A 21,916-nucleotide genomic window follows, 5' to 3' on the forward strand; every position below is an offset into this window, starting at 1 on the left:
AGACAAAAAGTTTGTGGTGTAAAGGGAGGGAAATATAGTTGGCATAATTCACAGATGTAATTAAATAACTAGAAAGTTTAAGCAAATGAACTGAAAAGCTTTAATGTATAGTAAACATGAAAAACTTACTTTAAAATGTATAAGACCAGTATAAATAAAATTATAATACTTTAATTAAGGACATGAGACTTAAATAAGTGAGAGGACTTGTTTCCCAATGAGAGGTTTTTAATAGTGTAAAATACCAGATACCTCTAGAAAAATCCACAAGCCTTATGTAATTGTAATAAAAATTAGAATGGCAAGTATTTGAAATTTGATTTAATTGGTTTATAGTTCATCTGGAAGAATAAATGTACAAGAAGAGCCAAGAATATTTTTGAAAAAGGAAAGTAATGCAGAGTGCATGGAACATGTCATGTAGAGGACAATTTTTAGCTTTAAATAAAGTAGTTTTACAAACAAGAAATATTAAAAATTAAGCTATTAATTCAGTAGCATAATACAGTATATACCCTCAAAGAAAGGAGAAGAAAAATAAAGTTAAGAACAGAAATAAGCAAATTTGGAATAACCAAAAGAGGGAGAGAGTTTTCAAGGATATGGAAAGCTTATTTTTTGAAAAGATTAGTAAATTAGAGTTATTACACAAACCTCTGAGAAGATAATGAAGAAAAAACAAAAGATTTATAAACAAAATGAAGAATTAAAATAAGAACCTAACTATAGGTATTGTTAAAAAAAATTTTTTAATCGTAAAAGAATAGTATAAATAACGAATGCCAATAAATTTGAAAATATAGATAAACTAGATAGTTTTTTGGAAGAATATAAATTGTCAAATCTAACTCAAATAGAAATGTAAATCCTGAATAAACCAATAACCATTAAAGCATTTGAAATAGAAGTTTACCCTCTCGCCCAACCAAAAATACTACGTTGAGATCGTTTTATAAATGGGTGTACAATTTCTTAAAAGAACAGGTATATAGTCATTTACTAAAATAGGATGAAAGAGAGGGAAGAAAGGAAGGGAGGAAGAAAAGGCACCCAGGTTATTTAATGAGGCTGGTATACTGTTGATGCTAAGACTAATCTGATGGGAATGGTACAAGAAAATAAAATTAGAGACTAATCTCACTTATGAGTATGGTTGCAAAAATCCAAAATAAAATATTAGCATATTATCCCAAGGAATGTAAGGATAGTTGAACATTTGAAACAATCTGTTAATCTCTACATTCAAGTATAGTGTGAGAAAATCCATATCATTTTAATAGAGGCTGAAAAAGAATCAATAAAAAATTCAACAAGTCATTTATAATTTTAAAAAACTAGAAAATTGGGAGTAGAGGGAAATTTCTTCACCATGATAATGATTTTCATCCAAATATGTAGCAGAAATTTAGAAGCATTCCTGTTAAAATCAGGTATAGAACTAGGATGCCCACTATCAACTTTACTGTTTTGACATTGTTTTGTAGTTACTCTCCAATGCAGTATGACAATAAGTAAGAGATAAAGGATATGAATAGAAGAGACGGAACTTTAAACCCTGCACAAGATGTTTGAACTTGTTAAGAAAATTATAAAACGTTGAAGTACCTAAAAACCTGACTATATGGCAATATGTACCATATTCATAGTGAAAAGATATAGAGATGTCATTTCTCTCAAATTAATCTTTACATTCAGTGTAGTTCCAATGAAAATTCCAACAAGGTTTTTCATGGATCTTAAAAAATACGATTCTAAAATTGATGTACAAGAGTAAATATCCAAGGACATCCAAGACAATCCTAGAAAAATTTATATGATATCAAGACATTAAAAAATCATAATAGGTAATATGATTTTGATGCTGAGATCAATAAATAGAAAACCCAGAAACACAGCCAGGTAACATGTGAAAGTTTAGTATGTGAAAATTTAGTATATAGTATGTACAAGTTAACATTTGTTTGTTATTAATAATGAGCCTCTACTATATTCCAGGTACTATTCTAGACACTCAGAATATAACAGTGAATAAAAATAGGCAATAAAGAATAAAGCTTATATTTTAGAGGAGTTAGACATGAAATAAGACAGACAAATAAAAGTACAGTAACAGTAATCTACTAGAAGTAGGGTAGTGAGCACTTTTTATTCTTTTTCACGTAGGGTAGGTCAGTGAAGACCTGACGTGATATTTGAGCAGATTCAGGTGAAATGAAAGAAGCCAAATCAACAGGAAAAGTTTATTGTTTTTGAAAGCTGCTTTTTTGAAACTTTGCTTTCAATATTGGGGGTGAGGAGTTAGGGAATTAGATCCTTACCCTTAGGAAGAAATAAATCCAAGTTGGTTAAAGATGTTCACATAAAAGGAAATTAGGATCTTGATAGGTAGGGAAGGACTTTCAATGAAGACAAATACACAGGGAAGGATTGATAAATATATCTGTCTTAACAAATGATAGCCATAAACAAGTTGAAGAACAGGGATTAGATATTTGCCACATACATTAAAAACAGGCTTAATATCAAGAAGGTGTAAAGAATACTTAGTGTAAAAAGAGGTCTAAAAATATAAAAATGAACAAAGAATATAAATAGACATGTGTCTCAGAATAGGAAACCAAAAGGGCTAATAAACATGAAAAGATACTTTCAACCTTACAAACTGATATAACAATAAAACAGCATTTTACATCCACCAGATGGCAAAATAAGTCTTTCAGAAAAAAGTGTGATGAGGACACGGGGGAGATGAGTACTCACATACAGAGGGTGCCAAAAAAATGAGTACGCATTTTAAGAAAGAAAAACTATTAAAATTGTAATATATACCAATAACAAAAGATGAATACAAGTCACGTTTGACTTCTGCAATTACAAGAGGTGCTCAAAGTAGTTACCATCAGCCTCCAGACACTTCTGATTATGGAGAACTACTGCTTGAGCATAGATAACATCTCTTAAAATGTGTATACATTTTTTTGGCGCCTCCGCTATATACTATATCAATATAAATTGGTACAATTATATACAAAGTTATTTAGTAAAATCTAATACAGGTGCATTAGCTGTGACCCAGAAATTACATTTTTAAGTGGTGGTTCCCTGACCAGCAACATCAGTGTCATTTGGAAACTGGTTAAAATTCAAATTCTGAGGCCCTGCACCAGATCTGAAACAGACTGGGGGAGGAGCCCAGCTATCTGTTTTAATAAGCACTTCAGATGATTCTGACACTGCTAAAGTTTGAGAACCACTTCACTAGAGAAACACTAGCACAATTTTACAAGGGGATATGTATAAGAATTTATTACAGCATTTTTTGAAATACAAAAAAATTAGAAATAATTCAGTTGATCTCCAGAAAGGAAATGGACAAATTGTGGCATATTCATATATATGACAGTTAAAATAAATTAACCTTTATCTACATGGATAACTCTCAGAAGCATATTGAATTGAATGAGAAGAGTAGTTTGATAAATAAATACCATTTTGCACTATTTATATAAATTCTTAAGAACACTGAATATAGTGCATTGTTTACAGATACATTGAGAAGTGATATTATAAGAAATGGATTGGACTTGCAGCTAATTTGTGGTAATGATTGTCTCGGGAAGAAGGAATGGAAATATAGTGGATTAAATTGTATTTATATTTTCTTTCTAAACCAAAAAAGAAGTGTGTAGGGAGGAGAGAAATAAACACACAAAATATTATTAATAGCACTTGTTAATTGGGGTGTGAATACATAAGTGTTTATTACATTATTCTTTGCATTTCTCTACATTTAAAATATTTTTAAGCAGAAATCGAAGATGAGGCCATACTAGCTATACTAAATATCACAATTTACCATGAAGTTGAGGTAATGAAAACATTGTGCTGCTTTTCTTGAAAAATACAGTAGATCAAGGCAAGAGAATGAAAAGAGAGAAAAAATTAAACTTCACTTTTCTTATGTGAATTTTTAAACTATAATTTCATGTATTTTCCCCTTTGTTGTCAGTATATTCAAGAAGTTAAATTATTAGATTTGTCATTTTAAACTTTTCTAATTTTAATTGTCTATACATTCATTTTAAGAATGACTTAAGGCTACAGATGGAAGCTCAACGTATATGCCTCTCTCTGGTTTATTCTACTCATGTGGATCAGGTTCGTGAATACTTGGAAAATGAAAAAGATAAAGCTCTCTGCAGTCTTAAAGAGGAGCTCATTTCTGCTCAAGAGGAGAAAATAAAGGAACTTCAGAAAATACACCAGTTAGAGCTACAAAATATAAAAACACAAGAAGCAGGTAAATGTTTTCTGACAAAATTATAAGTTAGAGCTACACCAGTTAGAGCTACAGAATATAAAAACACAAGAAGCAAGTAAATGTTTTCTGACAAAATTATAAATGCTGTGAAGCAAATACGTATCACTAGAGACCACCATTCTGTCATTCCATCCTTGTCTTAGAACCCATAAAGGAAGGTAACTGTATATCCTAGTCTTAGATTAATTTGTTCATATTATCACTGGACATTCGTTAAGCGCTTGAGAAATCTAAAATCACTGAATCATTTTCCCACAGGAAGTCACAGTCCAGTGGGAAAGCAATATAAAATAAAGTGTCATAAACAACAGGATAATCTCTGTAATGGAAGAATGAATGGAAGGAGAGGGGAGAAAAGTCTAGTATTTTCTAGAAGTATAATTAAGGTGAGGCAGTGGGCAGGAGTAGAGAGGTTGGAATTTTAGGTCTGGCTCCTGAGTTTTAAACACGGGTGTGAGAGTCTGCATCCATTTTGGAGAATTGAGAGTTCAAGGTGTCTGAAAAGGTAGTGGGGGATAAAGCCTAAAAGATTGGAAGGAGCTTGATCAGAAAAAGCTGTATGTACCCCGACTGAAGCATGTTTAAGCTTTATGCTATTTGTGATAAGACATTCTGCAGGATTTGTAATAGTGGGAGTAACTATTTAAAATTTAACTATTTAACATAGTAGGATTTTTATTTTAAGATGACACCATCGGAGCTAATTAGGGGAGGTGAAATTAGTCATGAGAAGACCAGTTAAGCTACTTTGGCAGTAATTCTGATAAACAGTAAGATGTTGAACTCGGTGTCATTAAGGATGGAAAGGAAAGTTCAACAGTTAAAGACGTAGGCTGTAGTCTGGTGTTGATATTAGCAGTAAAAGGGGGAGGAATTGAGAATGAGCCCTAGTTTCTAGCTTGGGTAACTGAATCGAGGGTGACTCCAGTCATGAAGAGGATGAAGAGCAAATTTGTGGGAAAAATAATAAATTCAGTCTGCAACATATTGAGTTAAAAATACCAATTGACTCAGAAAAAGATGTCCAGTAGGCAGTTGAAAGTAGACGTCTGAAACTCAAGAGGGAGGTTTAGGCTCAAGATAAAGATTTGAAAATCAAGTCAGTTGAGGCCAAGGGCAAGAATGAGATGGCCTATGAGACTATAGAGTGAGCTGAGAGACTAAGGTGGTACTAGGGGAAGCAACAACATTTAAGAAAACCTCAATGGACTTTAGTAGACATCCTCTGTTCAAGTCATCTCTAGCCTTCTACGCTTGACAGCTCTGCTTGTGGACATAAGGGGGTTCATAAGTTTGTCCCATGGAATTGCTCTGTTGAACAGAGTAGAATGTAAAGAGTGGCTTGAATAAGAATACCATACTTTTTCACTTCAGAAGTTCTTTGGGTTTGATTTTAATAAGATTTTAAGCTGTATTACTTTTACTGGTATCCTCTTCAGGTAGACTCTCTCCACTGTTTTTCAAACGGCAACTTAACTATTGGGTGATGAAGTCAGTGGAGTGAGTAATGAGGAGCATGTTGAAGAGTGGAGCAGAACAGGAAACATTGGAGTGCATGGCATATAGAAAGAGTAAACACTGATTTGTGAAATTTTTGTTTCAGTTTTACGTGGATGTATATGATAGGTTACGATATATGATTTATTTCTTATATTGGGTTACAGTAAAAAAATTGTAAGTCGTGGCTTTATACCATTTTGTAGCATAGAGATTAAAAATCCTATAACTTATCTGAGACGGGACGTTAAGTAGTGGAAACTAACTCTAAAAGAAATAAAGAATTTAAAACTAATCCTATTGTAGGGAAGCTTCCAGTTGACATAGGTTTAATATAATAGTACTTAAGTGAGTAAATTTGAATGTCTTAATGCAATTATCTTTTACTAGGTGATGAAGTGAAGCCTTTACAAATGCTCATTGGAAAACTTTATAAGGCAGTGTGTGAAGAATGTTCTTATTTTACACAGGTAAGATATTAGTTAAAAATAATATTGTGATAAGTTTACATGGTGGCAGATGATTACTAGAGTTAGTGGGGTGATTACATTGTAAGGTATAAAAATGTTGAATCACTATATTGTACACCTGAAACTAATTATAATCAATATAAGATTGTATACCAACGGTACTTAAAATAAAATTTTTAAAAAGTATTTTTAGACAAGTGCTAAATTTTGTTACTACCAATTAGATAAGCAGAATCATCCAACTTGGTTTTCCCTGATATCTTACTACAGTACTGCACTTAGAAAATATTCCTGAATTTTTAAGTTTAAAATGAGCATTTAAGATTCTTTCTGATAATAAGTTTGAAACAAAAGAAATTCAGGTAAATTATCTCAGCAGTAGAACAGACAACAGGTATAGATCATAAAACAGTGGACCAGTAGAACCTCAAACAGGTCTGTTTCCTGTCTCTGCCCACTTTGGTGGTTGAGTAAAAAAAACTAAATACTCTAATTATACTAATTATAATTATACTTGGGAGATGGGGTGAAATAGGATCTCTTACACACAGCTGGTGGGAATGTGCTACCTTGAGAAGCAGATTGGCAAGGTTGAAGATAATGTACACCCCACAACCCAGTTCTTCTAAATAGGCTCACATATGCAAACAGTCAGGTATGTTGCAAGAGAGTCTATATTAGGTTAAAAATTGGAAACAACTCAGATTTCTATCTACAGGGTAATGAATAAATAAATTGTGGTACATTCATTCAATGGAATACCATTTAGCAGTGTTTTGTATGTGTACTAATGTCAATAAATCTCAAAAGAAAAAATATTTAAAAAGCATGCTAGAGTCATCACTTCTGGGAAGAAAGAGAAGCAAATGAAATGGGATACAGGGAGCTTCAAATCTATATGAAATGCTCGATTTTTCAAAAAATACATGGGGATAATATTACAAAATATTTTCAAAGCTAATAAACTACTCTTTTCTGCATATTTGAAGTAGTTCAGAATTTAAAATATATTGCTAGGCTTGATCCTGATCTCTGTCCCAACCTTTTTTTTTTTTTTTTAATTTTATTGGGGAAGAGGAAACAGGACTTTATTGGGGAACAGTGTGTACTTCCAGGCCTTTCTTCCAAGTCAAGTTGTTGTCCTTTCAATCTTAGTTGTGGAGGGTGCCGTTCAGCTTCAAGTTGTTGTCCTTTCAGTCTTAGTTGTGGAGGGCGCAGCTCAGCTCCAGGTCCAGTTGCCATTGCTAATTGCAGGGGGCGCTGCCCACCATCCCTTGCGGGAGTCGAGGAATCGAACTGGCAACTTTGTGGTTGAGAGGACGTGCTCCAACCACCTGAGCCATCCGGGAGGCAGCTCAGCTCAAGGTGCCGTGTTCAATCTTAGTTGCCGGGGGCGGAGCCCACTGTCCCTTGCGGGACTCGAGGAATTGAACTGGCCACCTTGTGGTTGAGAGCCCACTGGCCCATGTGGGAATCGAACCGGCAGCCTTCGGAGTTAGGAGCATGGAGCTCTAACCACCTGAGCCACCGGGCCGGCCCCCAGCCTTTTTATTTGTAAATTGAAGGGAAAGAAGGGTAGTGTAGTTGGGACAGGTAAAGCTGCATTATTGATTCTAATTACCTATAAAATAGTTCAAAAACCAATACTGGCAAAAAAAAAAAAGTCAGAAATAAACACACTGAAGGCCTTTATTCTTATTCAGCTACTCTTCATCCTCCACCTCCATCTCTGCCTAAGGGTTCAGACATTGTCCTTTCATGTCCATTGTTTATCAAAGAGTAAATATGGAAAGAGGGCCCAAGTCACAACGGTTCATCTATAAGTTGACTTATATTTTCTTTTCTTCCACTAATGTCTTTACCTAACCCCTAATTTTAATTTGAAATATGAATCAGCTTTTTGTAATGAAGGGGCCCTCGAGACCTCGTCATGAAACCTGGTTTCATCACTAATCATTGATGTTGCTGTGGACTCATTACTTCATCTTTGTGAATCCTTTTCTTCATCTGTAAACCGGGGATCATTCAGGTTTCTGCCAACTCTAATATAAAATTCCAACTTAAAAACTATGCTGGAAATTTAATAAACTCAGTTGTTAATTGACAGTATACAAGTAGTTTAACTTTTAAGCGAATCTCAAGAAATAGCAATAAACAACTTGGCTTTTAAGTCTAGAAGTTGTTTATTATTTCAAGTTGTGTGAGGGGCATGTGTTTAGAGGGCTTATCAAATGATGATGGGGCATGTGTTGTTTTTAAATGATAGAATTGTCTTTTGCTCAGGATAAAAAAAAAACCACAGAGTAATGTGTCAAATATTTTTAATTTTGTGTGTGTATACACCACAGAGAAACTACTCTTATATGTTATAGAAAAGTGTATGAGGGTGCTCCCATACTTGATATGTTACAATATTTATAGAATTTATAAACTTCTTTCTAGTTATCATTTTTGAACTTTCATCCTTGTCTTCTAGTGTTTTTTCCAAAGGGTAGTTGACATTATAGAGATAACATCAGAATAGGATCCAAGCTAGAAGTGGTAAAGTACAAGATATATCATTATTAGAAAGAAGCAGAGAACTAGGAGAGTAATGTCAGAAGCATGGTGGTGTGAGAGGTTTCCCCTGGTCTCTCCCCTGGAACTTAAAACAAGTTGAACAGCTATAATTCAACAGAGGATTCCCTACTCAACACACAAACACATCTGAGAGAGCTGCACATTGAAACATCTGAAGGTGGGCGAATCTGAGTGAACAGGGGAGGAGGGAAGGGAGAAGAGCACAGACAAATGCTATGGATGCAGCTGCAAGAGCTCACTGTGGGTCTCAGGAGAGGGGAGGAATCAGGTTGCAGCATGCACTCTCTGCAGCCCGGAGGAAAAGAGGTAGAATGAGCATTCCTGCCTGAGTGGTGAGCACATATTGTGGCTGAACCCAGTGACCAGGGCAGATGGAGCACAGAGGTGTGGCAGTTATATTCTAGCAGCCGCCATTGTCAGGCAGAAAACAAAGCCATGGAGCCTGGCCACGTCCTCTTACCCTCCCCAAGCTCACCAACCCTCACTCTTCCGGAGCTAGCAACAGGCCCCAGAAGAAGCTGTAAGCAGTGAGTGTTGTGTTTCAGAGCACACTATGTGCAGCCCTGAGAACCAGAGGGAGGAGCATTCCTCCCTGAGCAGCAGATGCATGCTGTGGCTAATCCCAGTGACAGGTGGAAATACAGAGGTGATACAGCTGAGGTCTGGCAGTCACCGTTAATGGGAGGAGACCAAAGCCACAAATGCACAAGCAGGCCTCTTCCCCGCTCACCCCGCCCCTACTCATGTCGGCTGATCCCAGCAGGGGCACCTGGAACACCTCGGGCAGGGCAGCACTGGGATTTCACAGGCTCAGAACCTGATTACCCATCACATTCCCCCATGGGGGTGGTGCCCTGAAACCAAGGAGACCTGGTCACAGAGGAGATGCCCACTTGCCCAAGGAATACAGGCCATTTTCCACCACCCAGCAGAGATCTAAGAAAGCAGTGCAAGAGAAAATAAAAAACTTGGTGCTTCAGTGCCACCTACTGGGGTAAAAGATCTCTTCTTACAAACCTGCTGAGTAGGGAAGTGTCACTCTTTAAAAACAAGCAGATTTCATTCCTATAAATGCCTAGGCAGAGAAATAATCCACCAAATACTATGAATAACCAAGGTAACAAGGCAGTTCAGGAAGAAAGTGAAAAATCTCCAGAAAATAAACAAGTGCATGAAAATGACAGTGTGATTTAAATGACAGAGATTTCAAGATTACAGTTCTGAAAAAAAAAAAACAGCGAGATACAGGAAAACTCAGATAGGCAGTTTAATGAACTCAGAAATAAAATCAATGAACAAAAGAAGTGCTTTACCAAAGAGATCGCAACTTTCTGGAGCTAAGAATTCAGTGAAAGAGATGCTAAACTAATAAGCTTAGGAAACAGAGCTGACCAGATGGAGGAAGGAATTAGTAATATAAGATAGAAATCTAGATGGAAAAAGAGAGTAAAAAACGAAAATGAAAGAACTCTATGGGAACTATCTGACTCCATTAGAAAAGCAATATGAGAATAGTGGGTATACCAGCAGGAGAAGAGAGGGAGAAGGAAACTTCAGAAAAATGAAAAAAGCAATTCCTTTTGCAATTGCAACAAAGAATAAAATATCTAGGTATAAACTTTAAAAATGATGTGAAGGACCTATACACTGCAAACTGTAAGATGTTATTAAAAGAAATTGAAGAGGCACAAAGAAATGGAAAGATATTCCATGTTCATGGATTGGAAAAATAAATGTAGTTAAAATGGCCATATTACCCAAAGCAATATACAGATTTAATGCAATTCCCATCAAAACCCCAATGTCATTTTATAAAAAATAGAACATAAAATCTTCAGATTTGTGTGGAAAAAACCCCAAATAGTCAATGCAATCCTGAGAAAAAAGAACAAGGCCAGAGATATCACATTCCTTGACTTCAATTTATACTACAGAGTGACAATAAAACAGCATTGTATCAGCAGAAAACCGGACACACAGCCTAATGGAATAAAATTGAGAACCCAGAAATAAACCGAAATATATATGGGCAGATAATTTTTGACAAAGCTTGAGCCAAAAACATAACAATGGAGAAAAGACAGCCTCTTCATTAAATGGTGCTAGGAAAATTGGAAAGCCATGTGCAAAAGAATGAAACTAACTGCTATCTGTCACCATGTATCAAAATTAACTCCAAATGATCAAAGACCTAAGCATAAGACCAGAAATGATAAACTGCATAAAAGAAAGTATAGGTACTAAACTTATGGACCCTGGATTCAGAGAGGATTTTATGAATTTGACCTCAAAGGCAAGGGAAGTAAAAGCAGAAGAAACGAATGGGCCTGTATTGACCTAGAAAGCTTCTGCACAGCAAGAGAAACCATCACAAAACAAAGAGACAACCAGCCAAAAGGGAGAAGATATGTGCAAACAACACCTCCGATAAAGGACTAATAATATCCAAAATATGTAGAACTCATATAACTCAACAAAAAACAAACAATCCAAATAAAAAATGGGCAGAGGACTTGAACAAACACTTCTCCCAAGAAAACACACAAATGACCAAAAGGTATATGAAAAGATGCTCAACTTTACTAGCTATTAGGGAAAAGCAAATCAAAACCACAGTGAGATACCACTTCACATCTGTTAGAATGTCTACTGTTAACAAGACAAATAATAACATGTTGGCGATCTTGTGGAGAAAACGGAACCTTCATACACTGCTGGTGGGAACGAAAATTGGTATAGCCACTGTGGAACACAATATGAAGATTTTTCAAAAAATTAAGAATAGAATTACCATATTAACATAGCAATTCCTCTTTTGGGTATCTACCTTCAAAAATTGAAAACATTTATTCATAAAGATACATCTATCGCTAGATATGAGTATGTTCAATGCAGTATTATTCATAGTGGCCAAGATACGGAAACAACCAAAATGTTCTTTGATAGATGATTGGATAAAGAAGATGTGGTATATATACACAATGGAATATTACTCAGCCATAGAAAAAATGAAATATTTCCATTTGCAACTTTGCGACAACATGGTTAGATCTTGAGAAGATCATGCTAAGTGAAATAAGTCAGATGGAAAATGTCAAGAACCATATGGTTTCACTCATATGAGAGAAAAATTAAAAAGCAACAAATGAACAAACAAGGCAAATAAACAAAAACTCAGATACAGACAACAGTATGGTGGTTAAAGGGAAAGGTGGTAGAAGGGAGATAGAAAAGGTTAAGAGGGGACAAATATGGTGACGGAAAGAGATTTGACTTTGAACACAATGCAATATACAGGTGATGTATTATAGAATTGTACACTTGAAACCTATATAATTTTAGTAACCAATGTCACCTCAATAAATAAACTTTAAAAATAAAGAATCAGAAAAAATTATAGCTTTGTGTAGTGAAGATTATCAGTATTTTCCTAATGTAGGAAGAATTTCATGTCCCGTATAGAGAGAGAAAGGTTTAGAGTTGATTATTTCTTTTGCAGATTAATTTGGTGTGTGAAAGAGTGTTTTCTTACTGATTTTTCTGTGCCATTTTGACTGTCTTTTGCATATAGGAGAATAATGTTTAATGATCTTTAGAGGAATAAATCAAAATTTTAATTTTATAAAATGCCTCATTTTGTTAACAGACTTTTTGCAGTGTCCCTGGTGAACATTATACTCCAGCTTTAAAATGTGAAATAAATGCAGAAGAGCAAGTGACTTCTGATGTGCATACTTCTGAAAATCAAAAACCAGAATTGCAAGATTACAGATACGAAGTTCAAGGTAATAATAGTTTACTACATTATTAAACAGTATTAATTTTCTTAATTGATGATAAACTTTTACATTTAATCATGATTTAATCATGGGTTTATCTTAATATCTTGTCTTCATTTCTGATTCATGAGATCTTATGTTTAATACACATTCTTATTTTATAATGCAATAATTGTGATTTAAAGAGAACTGGAGCTGTCTGCAAGTTTCCTTGTCTCGTTTCCTACTCTTCCTCTATTCCCATCTTTTCTTGATTGTAATTCTTTCCTTAATTTTATACCATAGATCCAAACCTTTAAAAGATACCGTATTTATTGAACAAATTTATTTTAATGTTTTTTGGTGTGTTTTTTTTAAAGAATAAGAAGACATAAAATTACCTTTCTTAATAGGAATCCTGTATTACTGTATTTTGCTGCGTATAATGCACACTATTTTTGCCCAAATTGTGAGGGAAAAATAAGGATGCACATTATACATGGGTAGTACTAATTCCGTATTTATTAAATGTATTTTATTCCTTGTATTTATGCTTATGAGTTAAAAATGTAACTCTTAGAAATCAATAATGGTATCCATATACAAAATAATACCCTGGAATACGATAATCGATAATCGGTTTTGTGGAACTTACAATGAATTTGCAACAACAAAGACTTCTTGGCCTTCTATGATGCTAAGTATAGTAAATTTGTTACCGGTACATAAAATTTCTTGTACCTTGTATTTGTTCTTGTGTTTTGTAATTATTTGTTACATAAAATTTCTTGGCCATAATGTGTTAAAAACTAAATGCTAAAATTCCTTTATAATACAAAAAATAAGTACCTAAATGTAAACAAATAAAATTTTGCATTGAAAAATTAAAATGAAAGTTTTTTATTTCCTGTAAGTTTGGGCCAAAAATGTGGGTCCGTATTATACACAGCAAAATACGGTAGTTTATTTCTATAGTTTGCAGCCTCAGTTAATTTTTTTGGTGTGGCTTCACAGACAACATTCTATTCCTTTGTTCATTTGAACAAAATGTGTACAGATTAATGTACACATTAATGTATTTTAATATGAAATTATCAAGTTATCTTAATAGGTGTTTCACATTAATGAAATTTTAGTTTTTGTTTATTAAATATTTGAGGTTTACTGCTAGCAGACAATTTTCTAAAGTTATTAATAGATGACTAATACTTATTGAAAGAAGCAGACTTTTACTGTGGAGTGAAATTATAATTGTTTATCATCTAGAATGTCAAGAAAATATGCAAACTCTTCTCAACAAAGTAACAGAAGAATACAACAAACTTTTGGTACTTCGGACACGATTAAGTAAGGTATGTGAAATGCAAAATGGATCATGTTTGCATTTATTGTATTGCATGTTGTTTTATAAGCTTCTTCATCAACCAAAAATTTCTTGAGTAAGGGAACATGAAAAAGAAGATTAGGCAAAAGTGACATACATTTATAGTATCAGTGAATTGAAGGAATTGCTGCAATTTCAATACTATTTACACCTTTAGAGAGGTTTTGAAATCACGATAAAATACCGGTGGTGCCAAAAAATGTATACAAGTGGATGCTTTGGTCAGCATTGCTCAAGCAGTAGTTCGCCATAATCAGAAGTGTCTGGACGCAAATGGTAACCACTCTTGAGTACCTCTTGTAATTGCAGAAGTCAAATGTGACTTGTATTCATCTTTGTTATCAGTATATATTAAGTATTACAATTTTAATGCAGTTTTTCTTTCTTAAAATGTGTATTCTTTTTTTGGGGGGGCACCCTCTCTATATATAAAACGTCAAATTGTAAACTTTGTGCAAGTGTTGCATTGAATTTTATGTAGAACTCTTTAAAGCAGTGGGTTTCTTTCATAGAAAAATAGTGAATCGTTTAGAACATAGCTAATGTTTTTCACAGAGTGTTACATTTGTCAGATTTCTTTCCAAATAGTTTTTCTAGGGTTCTGGTAGGCAGGTCAGCTGTCTCCTGAGCTGTGGCTCCCTTCATGTGTGCTTTAGGCTGTTTTCTCTGTCTTGATTAATCAACACTCTCTTGCCTCTTTTCTGTTTTCCAGAAATTGTTTGAAATCTCTCTTAGTTTCTTCTCTTATTTTCTTGTTTATTATGGATTCATACCGTTTAAAGATTCCTCACTGTCATTTTAATTGAAGGGATGTAAGAGATATACATACATGAGCTTAGTACATAAGCTTAGCTCATAAAATAAATGAAGACGACCCAGTGAAACTTGGAAAAGTGAAACCTGGAAAAGTGAAACCTGGGGAAAACATACCTCTTTCAAAGCGGGCAGAAGCTGCTCAGCTTCACCCTATTGCCATATGTAGGAATGGGGGCCTAGTGTTGCTAATTTTGTTTGATTTATCAATTTTATGTATAGTCTTTTGCTTTTTAAAATGTTGGGAAGTAAAAGGTTATTATTTCAGAAGAAACAATTAAAAAAGAAACAAGAAAAACTGTTTTGTCCCCAAAAGAACACTTCTGTGGCCTAGATTTAAAGTTGTATCTCCACTTTGCAATCTTAGGTGCAAACACATGCTCAATGTTTGTTGAACATTTTTCTTTTTAATTCTATAGTTTTTTGACTTTGTTGCATTTGCTGCTGTCATAGAATATTTTCTTCCCTTAGTTTCTGCGACTTCAATTCTGTGGCTTTTTAAGCCTTCATTGGGGATTCCACCCCCCCACCCCACCCCCCCGTTAATAGTCACCCAGGATATGTGCTTGATCCTCTTATGCTGTGCGCTGCTCCCATACACTTTCATGGCTTCCATGTCTCCATGTCTCGGTCAGCTCTTACTCCTGAACTGCAGAATCCTACATCTAATTGAATATCCCTATACTTAAATATCTTAATGAACATATTGAAATTTTAATTTATTTATTTTTTTCCCCAAAGCCAGTTTCTTCTCTCTTCTCAGTTTTGAAAAATTATATATTCAACCAGAAACTTGGGGATCATCCTTGACAGTTTTCTCCCCTAACCTGTGATCTTCCTTCCACCATACTGCAATATAATCTGAAGGGTGTATAAAAGAAGTGAAAGATACATATTTTGTTCTCATTCAGTTATCCAGCCAGTAATTTTTATTTGCTATTTATATGCCAGGTGGTTCTGTGCATTGGGAATAGAGCATAGTATGCAATGTAAATAAACTCAGTAGATTGAAGGAATTTGTAAATTGATGGGCTTTATAAACTAATTTAAGGAATATGATGGACATATATAAGTGTTATCCAAGGCAACATTTAATTAAATATTGAAAAGAGAAGTACTTTTGAAGTTAAGCAAACGTAGATACATGTAGGTGCAAATAATTAAGGAAGATTTCTTGGAAAAGGGGGGATTTGAATTGGACCATGAAAGATGTGTAGGCTTAAATAAGGTAGGGGAGGGAGGATAGCATTCCAGGTGGGAGAAATAATACGATCAATCGAAGTCTTACAAATGTAGGTGTGATATATTTGGGACATACTGCTGAGAGAGCAGTGGACTCGAAAATTAGAGAGGCTAGACTGTACCAAACTTTGAATGATAGGCTGGACTTTTATTGTGTAGACATTGAAAGCTTGAAAATTTGTGATTATGGGCAGACATCAGGAAGTTGAACTTTTAGGGAGATGAATATGGTGGCAATGGGAAGTAGGAAATAATGGACCATTCGTAAGATATTTTAAGGAAGAACCTAAAGAATTTGATAGTTGATGTGGAAGAAAAAGGAGAGAAACAGGGCCAAGATGACTCATTTTTTTCATTCCCTGTATCAATGTAACTTACCTTAGAGGTCTGTATAATGGGGCGCAGAGTATGGGTGGGTTGAAGGTCCCTAGGACCATCTCCTGGTTCAGTGATTCGCTGGAAGGACCAGTAGGATTCAATATACAGTTGTACTCAAGGCTAAGATTTATTACAGGAAAAGAATACAAAGCAAATCAGTCTTGAAAAGGTATGAAAAGGCACATGGGGCAAAGTTTGGAAGGAAGCAGGCACAAACTTCTAAAATTCTCTCCTAGTGGAGTCATAGCACACACTTAATTTCTATAACAGTAAGTAAGTTGTGAGAGTATGTGCTGTGTTGTCTATTAAGGAGGACAAGGATTCCATGGATTTTTTTAATCAGGTATTAATTAGTCAGGTAGGCATCCTCTGCCTAGCACATTACCAAAACCCAGACTTCCCAGAAGGAAAGCATGTGTGGAGCGTAAACCATATTGTTGGCATAGTCCAGGCATTAGGCGCTCTTATGATTTAGGGAAAGTTTTAGTGTAGTGGACTGTTTACCAGCCAAGGTCCCGGGTGCCAGCAAAGGGCCAAACTTGCATGCAGCCTTTCTTGGTTGGGATCTGTCAGCAGTGAATTACATCACTGACCTGTTAGCCTCATCTTCTAATTCTCCTCATTTTCGCCATACTGAAATACTTAGTCTTTCACATCTTTGGGCTTTTTTGCCTGCTCTTCTTTCTGCCCAACTGCCCATCCCCCTCCAATCTGCTTGGTGTGTTCCCACTTGTTCTTCCAGTTGGTTCAAATGTTACTTCTTTGTGTCGTCATCTTTACCTGTCTTCCTAGACGTAGACATTTCTTCCTCCATTGTCTTAGCACCTGTAAAAGCCATTGCCTATTTTTTGTTTTCTTTTTTAAGCCTTTGTGTATTGCACTTAACTTTTTCCATTATTTTTTAAATAATTGTCTTATTTTTCAATTACAGTTGAATGCAATATTATGTTAGTTTCAGGTGTACAACGTCGTGATTTAGACATTTATGTAACGTACAAAGTGATCACCCCGATAAATCTGGCACCATACATAGTTATTACAATATTTTTAACTATATTTCCTATGCTGTACTTTACATCCCTGTGACTATTTTGTAACTACCAATTTGTACTTTTTAATCCCTTCCCCTTTTTCATCCATCCCCCCAACTCCCCTCCCTTCTGGTGACCATCTGTTTGTTCTCTGTATCTGTGAGTTTGCTTCTATTTTGTTTGTTTGTGTTATTGTTTAGGTTCCACATGTAAGTGAAATCATGTAGTATTTTTCTTTCTATGTCTGACTTATTTCACTTAGCATAATACTCTCAAGGTCCATCCATGTTGTTGCAGATGGCGAGATTTCATTTTTTTATGGCTGAGTAATATTCCATTGTATATATGTACCACTTCTTCTTTATCCATTCATCTATTGATGGACATTTAGATTGCTTCCATATCTTGGCTATTGTAAATAATGCTCAGTGAACATATAGATGCATATGTCTTTTCCAAAGTGTTTTTGTATTTCTTTGGGTAAATACCCAGAAGTGGGATTTTGTGTCCTTCTTGGTCTCTTGGTATAGACTTTATTTTAAAGTCTATTTTGTTTTTCCATTTTCATGAAATACCTTTTTCCACCCCTTTACTTTTGGTCTGTATGTTTCTTTCGATGTGATGTGAGTCTCTTGTAAGACAGCATATGTTTTCTTACTCATTTAGCCATCCTATGTCTTTTGATTGGAAGATTTAATCCATTTACATTTAAAGTCATTGTTGATAGATATGTAGTTATTGCTATTTTATTATTCATATTTTTGAATTTTTTTCCTTCTTAACACGTTGCGTACGGATCACGAGAATCTTCATGAGGGATTTAAACCCCGCCGTATGCAACGTGTTAAAGAAGCTCCTTTAACATTTCTTGTAATAATGGTTTGGTGGTGATGAACTCCTTTTGCTTTTTCTTGTCTGGGACCTTTTTCAATTATCTAAATACTTCATTTACCCTCCTGTCTTTCTTCCTTGTTCCCATAGTTCCTTGTACAAATGTACATTTGTATCACATTATTTTTCATGTTATTATAATCATTTGTTTGCTTTTCTGCCTCTTCCACTAGATTGTAAGTGCTTCAGAATCAGGGAGACTTCTCTTTAATTTCTCTTCCTAGCACAGTGCTTTGTTTAGCACATGGTAAAGGCTTAATAAATGTTTGCTGAATTAATTAAGTGAAGATACAGAAAGGTTGAGGTGGAAACTAAAAAATTTTCCAGATGCGCTTTGTTTTCTATGGAAAGTATGAAAATGTATTCAGGGGGTAGGAGTGGGATAGAGGACTTGGTAAGAGTAGTAACCAGGTGAAATAGCCTTCATGGGCTTTTCTCCTGTTGCATACTTGCTTCTACAGTATCCTTTGTTCATCTATCCTAGCAAGTCCAGTCTCTTTCCTCTTTTAAAGTGCTAGGTAGTCTAGATGAATCTTATCTACGTAGTGTATTTTCCCCATTCTTTTCCAAATTAAACCCCTCTAATTAAGATCATTGTCTTCACTAATTAGAGCATAGGTCATTCTTTCACCAGTGCTCATTCTTCCTTGTTGACTTTCCTAGTCATTGCCCAAAATGATTGAGGCCCATATCAAATTGACTTCTTCTGTATTTACTCACATTGGTTTTTCTTCTCTGTCATTGCCCGTATGGTCATCCTTTATAGTTTAGCACTTCTCTAATTGTTTTATTTCCCCAACTAGTTGATAAAGTCTGTGAGGGCAGATATACCATATTTTTACTGATTTTGTATTCTTACTCTCTCATCACAATACTGGCCATATAGTAGATAATGATTAAATATTTGATGAATGACTAAATTAATACATCTGACACATTGCTGCCTAGTTTTAATAGTTAAGGAAAGAAGCTGACATTTATTTGTTTTCATTATTTTCCTTCCTTTTGTGTAAAGAGCAGCATACCATTTGTCAATTACCACGCTGCACATAGGTAATATCCAGAGATGAAAAACAGTTATATTATCAACCATTGACAATAGAAAATTTACTGTGTATGAGTTGAAATTTCAAAGATCAAGTCATATAAATATTGTGAGTTTTATACCAAAATTCTGTGCAGATCCTATTTTTGTAGTACAATGAACTTTCTGGGTATGAAAAAACATTATTTTTAATTAACATAATTTCAAAACTATGAAGTTTTGGGAATGGGGTGTGCATCACTGTCAAAAGAGAACATAAATAACTTACAACGGAAAATGTTTGTGTCAGAGTATCACAATTTTAGATGATTTTGGAAAAAATCATTTTAAATGTTAAATTGCTTTAATATGGTTTCTGGATAATGGGTGATATATTTATGTCACTGCTTTTCATTTGTTATTTTCAATAGATTCCAGGACAGCAGACAGATGTGAAACTTGAATGTGCAGAAGAAAACCTACCAAAAGAGGAAACAGAGTTTTTATCAACCCATTCTCAGATAACCAATTTGCAAGACATTGGTAAATTTTAATTATATAACACAATTGTGGTATTTTATGTCAACATTCAGTAATTTAACTTTTTACTTTAAAATTTGGGATAACCTAGTAACCTTGGTTATTTCACTGTAACCTCTCTTGTCTCAGTTTTCTCACCCTCAAAATGAAAGGTTTGGACTCATTTCTTTTTTCCCTTCTCAACTTCTTATATTCTATGATTCTAAATTGTTTTTGGTTTAAAGACATAAAGATGGTAGACTTAGCGGTACTATAGTAAAAAAGATAGACATGATCTTGAATTGTACTTTATGTAATTTATGTTTCCTCGTTTTCATCAATGAAAATGAGTTTAAATCAAAACCTGAGTTATTACTACTAAGAAGCATTATTTTTTCAAAGAAGATGAATATTCTCTGCACACACAAAAAAATGATTGTGATTTTTCACTAGGAAATTTGTATTGAATATGTATTTTCTTCTGTTTGTGTACATTAGATGTCATTCATAAAAGCAAGTTATCTACTCTGCAAGATACTGAAAAAATTAAACAACTTGAAGGACAAGTCCAAGAATTAGAAAACCTCATATCCTCTTTGCAGCAACAATTGAAAGAAACAGAAGAAAACTATGGGGCAGAAATCCACTGTTTGCAGAAAAGGCTTCAAGCTATGAGTGAGTCTACAGTTCAGCCCAGGTATCCATCTATGTATAATTTCATTCAGTAGTATTTGTAGCTTAGTAAGGATTATAATATGGTTGTTTTAAGAAAAAATGTAACTGAAGCAAAGTTGTTTAAAAGAGATAGAATGTAACATTATCAAGAAATAAGAACAGGAGGTAATTCTTTATCTTGAAATGTGTGAACTAAATGTTGGTATAAACCAAAGACATTTTCTGATAGGAATTTTACTTAAACCTGTATTTTATAAAGACGTTGGTTGTTATTAACCTGCTGGATTAAGTGAGGCAGTGTGCATGTGTTCGGTGTTTATTGTATGCCTGGTCTTTACTACTTTGATATGAGGAATACATGAAGACTACAAGCTACGATCATTCCAGTCATGGCTGAATTTCCTCCACCTGGTTGTATAATGCTCAGATTCACTGTGTCCAAAATAGAATTTTGGATCTCCCCTCAAAGTTTTCTCCCTCTGCAGCCATCTCAATCTGTGGTGACTCCTCTTTCTCTAAGACCTCACTTCCAATCTATCAATAAATCCTGTTATCTCTACCTACAAAATATATCTGAAGTGGACCAGCTCTCACCATCATGCCTCACCTGGATTATTGAAGCATCTCCCTGCTTCTACCCTAAATCTTCCCCAGAGTCTGTGCTCAACCGCGTTCCAGAGCTTTGCTTTTAAAATTTAAGACAGAGCATATCATTTCAATGCTCTTGTGTCCTCTCACTGTCTTACCAGTCCTATATGGTGGGTCCCTGTTATCTCTCTGACTTTATTTCCTGTTGACTTGCCTGTCACTGTTCTCAAGCCAGTCTCTAGGATCCTCACACCATCAGTGTGTTCCTGCTTTAGGGACTTCTCATTGTTGTTCCTCTGATTAGTGGACGTTTGCTACTGTCAAAACATTCGTGGAGACATTTGGTCCATGCCAGAAGGTCCTTGATATTTAAATCTCGCTCTTCTGCAAGATGCAAACCCTGACCCATCTGCGTAATTCCACGTGCCACTACCAGCTAGGCTACTGAAGCAAGAAGGGTTATTACAGTACAGCCGCACACAACTATTGGACCAATAAAACGTGATAGTATTTTTTTATACATTAATCCTGTAAACCAAAAGTATAAACAAACATTATGGGCTATTTGAATCCAGGGACCTTTTCCAAACATGGGTGTTTCTGACAGGACCAAATACCAAGGACCATTTGGCATGGACCAGAGATGCTCATGGGTGCTCTTGGTAGGAACACATTTCAAGGACCTGTTGACAGATCAAATGTCTCAGTGGTCGTTTTGGGCAGGAGCAAATGTCCTGCAAGGATT

The 21,916-nt window shown here is 34.9% G+C and overlaps 1 protein-coding gene across 10 annotated transcripts in view; it reads left to right on the forward strand.

Moving 5' to 3' along the window:
* AKAP9 (A-kinase anchoring protein 9) overlaps positions 1-21,916 on the forward strand; it is a 144,148-nt gene that overhangs the window by 38,003 nt on the left and 84,229 nt on the right. For all 10 annotated transcript variants that reach the window (XM_019716603.2, XM_019716620.2, XM_019716627.2 and 7 more), the window contains 6 exons: positions 4,087-4,300; positions 6,209-6,288; positions 12,515-12,653; positions 13,893-13,978; positions 19,821-19,932; positions 20,407-20,605. In XM_019716603.2, the coding sequence (XP_019572162.2) occupies positions 4,087-4,300; positions 6,209-6,288; positions 12,515-12,653; positions 13,893-13,978; positions 19,821-19,932; positions 20,407-20,605 (830 nt within the window). The remainder of the gene's footprint in view (positions 1-4,086; positions 4,301-6,208; positions 6,289-12,514; positions 12,654-13,892; positions 13,979-19,820; positions 19,933-20,406; positions 20,606-21,916) is intronic.

This window comes from Rhinolophus sinicus, linkage group LG09 (genome assembly GCF_036562045.2).
Source record: "Rhinolophus sinicus isolate RSC01 linkage group LG09, ASM3656204v1, whole genome shotgun sequence".
Classification (NCBI taxonomy): Eukaryota; Metazoa; Chordata; class Mammalia; order Chiroptera; family Rhinolophidae; genus Rhinolophus; species Rhinolophus sinicus.